At 40.3% G+C, this 7,270-nt stretch overlaps 1 protein-coding gene across 4 annotated transcripts in view; it reads right to left on the bottom strand.

Moving 5' to 3' along the window:
- Positions 1–7,270, bottom strand: part of nrp1a (neuropilin 1a) — a 79,620-nt gene that overhangs the window by 37,284 nt on the left and 35,066 nt on the right. For all 4 annotated transcript variants that reach the window (XM_020621331.1, XM_020621333.1, XM_020621330.1 and 1 more), the window contains one exon: positions 670–897. In XM_020621331.1, coding sequence (XP_020476987.1) covers positions 670–897 — 228 coding nt within the window. The remainder of the gene's footprint in view (positions 1–669; positions 898–7,270) is intronic.

Below are 7,270 nucleotides of genomic sequence, written 5' to 3'. Positions count from 1 at the left end.
TGTACATTGCCCTGCTTTAGGTATTTTTGAGTAGTTCCTCAGGGATTATTATGGCTGAAACACAGGTTTCTTTCCCCCATTGTGAGATTAATTGTGAGAGTAATATTCGATTGTTCTTGATTTCCTGGTTGTTTTCCTGATTCCTCTCAATACTATTCTTTTTTGTCTTGTTCCTAGGTATCTTTTTTGACTTGTGTCTCAGGGACAAACTGTGGGAGGTCTATTCTTGTTCTTGATTGTCTCTGAAATACTATATTTTTGTTTGTTTTTTTGGGTACCTGGATCTTGTTTTCTCAAGATATGTGTGGGGTGTTTATTCTTATGGTGTCATGTTGTTTTGTCCTTTACTGCTGCTGGAACGCTGGAATTTCCCCACTGTGGAATCAATAAAGTTCTACCTACCTACCTACCTGTTGAAATAGGCATTTTGTGTCTAAATTGATGGAGTTAAGTTTGCTAACATTAGCCACTTTAAAATACCTGTTATACCAGACCAGAAGCAAGAGCCCTGAGCGTCTTAATTAAAAAGGGGTGGATTTTATTGCTTATGAATTCAACTTTTTATTTGTAAGATAAAGACTGCTTCATCTCTTTTCTTTTTAAAAGCACAGGCTTGCTCTAAATTACAAGTAGAACTGAGCATAGTTTTCAACAGTACTGCTTACTCACCTCCTGGGAAGCCGTCCCAAATCTCCAGTCTGTCATAACGGCAAAACACACCAGTGGGAGGCGTTTGGTCTGGTTCTAGCTCAAAACTCTCGAACTCCAAAATGATCTCTGACATCTTTGGGGCAAATATCATGAAAGTGCAATCCAGATTGTTGGGGTACTTCTCTGGGAAACCAGGTGACTTTATAACACCGCTGCTGGATGTGAAGTTCTTGGAGCACTCGGGACCTGCATGCAGGAAGGATGAAGAAAGAAAATGCAATATGGGAAGTGAGAAGACAAAACAGGGGCAAAGGATGAGGTGGGGTGGATTCTTTTGAATAGCTCTTGGTTTAGCTGGTTTACTGAGTGAAGGACCACCTTAATGGCTTCTTCTGTTCGCACAGAGGCTACATCTGCATTTCAGCTCCACTCACTGTGGTCGTGTCATTTTTCACTTCAATTATCACAGAAGTCACAGTCCTTCATTGTTGTGTGTGAATGTGTAACTCCTGGAACATCTGGACTGTGAGTGTAAACATTAGTGGTTTAAATTACCAGAATTGGATAAACAGCGTGATTCATGTTGCAAAAACCTCTCTCACTCATATACACACCTTCATCAGGACAAATCTGTGAAATATACGAGGCTAAATTACAGTGTCAGTAATAGTAGGCGAGAGTAACAACTGCACATACATCTCACACACTTAAGCACATTTTCGCACAATGGAAAATCAAAATATTTATTCACATCTCTCTGGAGAGCTGCCTGAACATTTACACATCTCCCACGTTAGCTACGTCTAAGAGCATCACAATATTTTCATTTAACAGTGCGTGACACATGATCAAAAATCTTTCTAGTAGCTGTAGTAAGGAGCCAAATGGTCAGCAAATGCTTTGTTATTTAGAAAAACAGAAGATGAAAAGTAAAAAAATGAATATGAAAGCTAAAAAACTGATCTAGAATCCTAAAGAAAAAAGAAACAAAAATCTATGAAAAGTTACTTTTCAGTTCAAACATTATTTAGATTTATTTTTAGGAATTTTAAATATACAGTGCCTTGCGAAAGTATTCGGCCCCCTTGAACTTTGCGACCTTTTGCCACATTTCAGGCTTCAAACATAAAGATATAAAACTGTAATTTTTTGTGAAGAATCAACAACAAGTGGGACACAATCATGAAGTGGAACGAAATTTATTGGATATTTCAAACGTTTTTAACAAATAAAAAACTGAAAAATTGGGCGTGCAAAATTATTCAGCCCCCTTAAGTTAATACTTTGTAGCGCCACCTTTTGCTGCGATTACAGCTGTAAGTCGCTTGGGGTATGTCTCTATCAGTTTTGCACATCGAGAGACGGAAATTTTTGCCCATTCCTCCTTGCAAAACAGCTCGAGCTCAGTGAGATTGGATGGAGAGCGTTTGTGAACAGCAGTTGTCAGTTCTTTCCACAGATTCTCGATTGGATTCAGGTCTGGACTTTGACATAGCCATTCTAACACCTGGATATGTTTAGTTGTGAACCATTCCATTGTAGATTTTGCTTTATGTTTTGGATCAGTGTCTTGTTGGAAGACAAATCTCCGTCCCAGTCTCAGGTCTTTTGCAGACTCCATCAGGTTTCCTTCCAGAATGGTCCTGTATTGGGCTCCATCCATCTTCCCATCAATTTTAACCATCTTCCCTGTCCCTGCTGAAGAAAAGCAGGCCCAAACCATGATGCTGCCACCACCATGTTTGACAGTGGGGATGGTGTGTTCAGGGTGATGAGCTGTGTTGCTTTTACGCCAAACATAACGTTTTGCATTGTTGCCAAAAAGTTCGATTTTGGTTTCATCTGACCAGAGCACCTTCTTCCACATGTTTGGTGTGTCTCCCAGGTGGCTTGTGGCAAACTTTAAACGACACTTTTTATGGATATCTTTAAGAAATGGCTTTCTTCTTGCCACTCTTCCATAAAGGCCAGATTTGTGCAGTATACGACTGATTGTTGTCCTATGGACAGAGTCTCCCACCTCAGCTGTAGATCTCTGCAGTTCATCCAGAGTGATCATGGGCCTCTTGGCTGCATCTCTGATCAGTCTTCTCCTTGTATGAGCTGAAAGTTTAGAGGGACGGCCAGGTCTTGGTAGATTTGCAGTGGTCTGATACTCCTTCCATTTCAATATTATCGCTTGCACAGTGCTCCTTGGGATGTTTAAAGCTTGGGAAATCTTTTTGTATCCAAATCCGGCTTTAAACTTCTCCACAACAGTATCTCGGACCTGCCTGGTGTGTTCCTTGTTCTTCATGATGCTCTCTGCGCTTTAAACGGACCTCTGAGACTATCACAGTGCAGGTGCATTTATACGGAGACTTGATTACACACAGGTGGATTCTATTTATCATCATTAGTCATTTAGGTCAACATTGGATCATTCAGAGATCCTCACTGAACTTCTGGAGAGAGTTTGCTGCACTGAAAGTAAAGGGGCTGAATAATTTTGCACGCCCAATTATTCAGTTTTTTATTTGTTAAAAAAGTTTGAAATATCCAATAAATTTCATTCCACTTCATGATTGTGTCCCACTTGTTGTTGATTCTTCACAAAAAATTACAGTTTTATATCTTTATGTTTGAAGCCTGAAATGTGGCAAAAGGTCGCAAAGTTCAAGGGGGCCGAATACTTTCGCAAGGCACTGTATAAAGCACTTGAACACAGCCGAGGCCAACAAAGTGCTTAACATAAGATACAATTCAAAACATCTAAAAACGTGACAACTACAATATTAAAATACCAATAAAATAACATAAAAGAACCAACATAGCAAAATAACATATATTTCTTTTTTTTTTTTTGTTTCAGATTTTTGGCCCTCCTCATGCATATGGGCTAGCATTACCAGAAAAAGTGGAATTGGGAGTAGACTGTGGGGAAAGAAGTCTGTTTTCCCATTCTTCAATATGAATACTGTCTTTTTTTCACACTAACTGGACTCTGATTCTATGTCCATACTTTTATTAGACTTTGTGCAGCCAAAACCACTACTGAGTTATAATCATAATTCCAGCAAAAACTGATATTAACAGGACAATACACACTGCTCTGTTAGACTCAACCTGGCAGAAACATAAGACTTTAGCTGAGCTGAGATTTCTGCCTGGCTGACTTTCTGTTGGTTCCCCGCACACATGAAAGGATTAAAATAAGAATATCCAATGGCTCTTGTAGACTTTTCAAATGATTTTGGCCTTCTTGGACCAAATTCTGATAATAGACATTTTCTGGGGTTTGACATGCTCAGAAAGAGGTATTCACCTTTTTACAGCTGTTATTTTTCCAGCCATTGTCTATGGGAAATTGTCTATGGGTCAGTGTGCAACATGTGATGAAGAAGTTGTAGTAATAGGGTTTGGCGACGATACCAAAATTGCTTCACAGTCCAGCACCATTCCAGAGAACTTGATCTCAACCTTCAGTTACTCAGGAGGCCAAACCAGTCTCAGGTGTTACAAGCCAATATGCCAGCAAAGTCTTAAACTGGGAGCACATGACCTAAAACTAAAAATATTTTGTATCTAACTACCCTTTATAAAATTCTGAGAAAACATTAAATTAGGAAAATCATTTAGGAGAACATACTGTATGTGCATAATATAATAAAGCAACATAAATGACTCATTCATATAAATTCCCAAAATTAACCAAAATTACAGTTCAACTGGAAAATCTGCTTGGTTGAGTTATTATTTATTTCAGGGTTTAAGTTTGATATTTATATTTACAGTTTTGGCTTTCAATTTGACAAAACATTTGGTGACCATTTGGCCCCAGACTGCACTGATGAAAGAGACATGTTCACTGTGCAGACTCAAGCACTCTTGAGTGTTACCAAGCCAGGCTTCATACAAACACACATACTGTACATACAATATGAGGAAAAAGAGGACTACTGTCACCTCAGACAATATTATGGTGGCAGAAATGTGCCCAGGATAATGTCGTTTTCATGCTATTCTGACAGCCTGCGTGATGGCAGCAGATTGGAATGATTTAAACTAAAATTGTAGGGAATTATTGCTAGATAAAGCCTCTCTACTACAGCAAAGGTAGCTTCAATGAACATGGCAAACTGCATTTTTACACTGCCACTCAAGTATCGTGCAGAATTCTAATTCAAAACTATCAGGCCTACTTCAGCTTGTCCACCAGTGGAGTGAGTAAAGGGAGTGTCAGCCATGTTGATTCTCTTTCTCCCCAAGTTAAAAGCCACAGTGAGCAGCGTTTTGACTCTAAAGAGGGCTGACATTTAGTGCAGCAGCTGAAGTGTGGCTTTTGAGAAGAGTGGGCACCATTAATTTCACAGCTTCTCCACATATTTACCCCTGGAAAATAGAGAGATTTTGTCGAGAGAGAGTGGGATGCACTTTACCCCACCACTTTTGATAGAAACATCAGCCAATTTTGGGGGGAAAACTATGGATTGAAAATGGCACCCATGGTCTCTGAGTGCTCCAGATAGCTGCAGTAGCCAAAGTGCAGTTCAGGTCAGTGTGTTGAATTTCCTGTGGATATTGGCTCAGAACTCCAGACTCCATCCATTCCATCATCCCCCATCATGACCCTCAGCTCAGCAGTTGAACAGAACTGATTTGGTCTTTGGACATAGTTCACTCCTCAAAAAATTCAAGCACTAGACTGGCACCCACAAGAGCATATTACCAGGTTAGATGCCTTTTTCCAATAATAATCCATCAGTATTAGGTTCAGTATTACAATTTTTGGATATTTTATTTAATAAATCCATTTGTGAAATCAAATTTATTTATATAGCACTTTAAAAACAACATCCAGCTAACCAAAGTACTTTACATGGCAGAATAAAATCACAATTAATGGCTAAAATAGAATAAATAAGATCATGTAAGGTACAGCCAAAAATATGTACAAGTACTTATCCTAAGTCTACTTCACATATCTTACCATCACCATTAGGTCTAAAGAACAAACACCACTGACAGCTTTTGTGTGGCTGGCTTTAATCCCCTCACCTTCAACAAATGCTCAGAGAAAAGGCATCACGATAAAATAGAGTGGCAAGAGGAGACAGAGTGCTCTTGTTGTTCCCACATGTAAAATAATCATCCAACAGATCACTTTTATAGCATCTCTCCATGGGAGGGCTTTCTTCTCTCACTACACCCGGACTATGCTGATGTCTGTGTGAGAGGCATTTAGTGATAGCAGTCACACTTTACTGTGTATACCATGCACACATGTTGACAAGGAGCTTCAGGAGACACATATAATATACTTGCTCTGTCTTCTCCTGGTTTTTATCGCTGCAGGAGGCGTCCTGGCAGATTTATCAGCTCAATATGGAGAATGGAGAGAAAGACAGGTTTTGAAACAAATAAACAAGAGGGGATTTGTAAGTATGGAAATATTTACTTAGACAAGGTCTAAAGGTAATACACAGATACTAATTTGGCCACAGTGCACCCAACAGTCCAACCACAACTTTTAAACAAACAAGTGAATTTACAACAGGAAGTAAGGAGAGAGAAAAGCAAACGCGAACAAACAACATTTACTGGCAACTCTCATTTAGTTTCTCATTCACCACTGGATGGGGAAGTAATGAGGTGTCACTCTGACTTGCTCACTGAATGATTTTGATTTTTTTTAACAAGTAAAGTTGTAGCCAGCAAAACGATATAGGCCTATAATAAATATCTGTTTTCAGTCTTTGCAGGTGTTGGAGATTTATAAGAAATCTTAAACAAATATGGTCTTAACATTAAAAGAGCATGATGCCTTTCAAATGTTACTCTCCCTGCTGACATGTCCTTTATGCTTCTATTAAGCGGTTGCTCCAGGTGCTGAAAACAGACCAGAGACTGGGGGTTAATCATTAGAACAACAGTGTGAAAAAAACAGGCATTAAATGTAACAACCTCTTGCAATTTTTATTTTTAAATCTGTCTCATTCTGCCTTTTCAACTATCCACTTCTCTGTGTTTTCTCATCTGTTCTTTCATCCCTCCTCTCTCCTTATTCAGGGTTATTAGTAGCCAGAGGCATAAGGACCAACTCTTCTATTCCCCCATCCCTCCTTCCGCTCCTCCCACCTGTTAAGATTGCTCGAACACAGAATGAGCGAAGAAGACCCGCAGGTGACTGGTGGAGTGGTTTGGATTGCGCACAGGGAGCACAGGCGGCTACGTACTCCCTGGCGTCTTTTTCTAGGGTGGTCCACCAGAAGTAACGTTTCAGGAGGGAAATGGCACGTTGTACCCCCGGATGGCATGCTAGCCGTGTGGGGTCAGGTTGGAGGAGTACGGGGGCTGAAGTGAAGCACTGTTTAAGTGCAAGGAAGGCCTGCTCCGCTGTCCTGGACCATGCAAACTTCACCTTGGTGAACATGAGCTGTGTGAGGGGGGCTGCAATAGTGCTATAATTCTTAATAAAGCGGCGGTAGAAGTTTGCAAAGCCCAGGAAGCATTGCAGGTCCTTCACACAGGTGGGGGAAGGTCAATTGGTGACAGCAGAGATTTTGGATGGGTCGGCGCGGAGTCTTCCCTGTTCGATGATGAACCCCAGAAACGCCACGGAGGGGGAGTGGAAGCCGCC

This window comes from Monopterus albus, unplaced genomic scaffold, assembly GCF_001952655.1.
Source record: "Monopterus albus unplaced genomic scaffold, M_albus_1.0 scaffold258.1, whole genome shotgun sequence".
Taxonomy (NCBI): Eukaryota; Metazoa; Chordata; class Actinopteri; order Synbranchiformes; family Synbranchidae; genus Monopterus; species Monopterus albus.
Note: the sequence above shows the minus strand (reverse complement) of the source record. Positions and strands in the feature narration are given on the sequence as shown.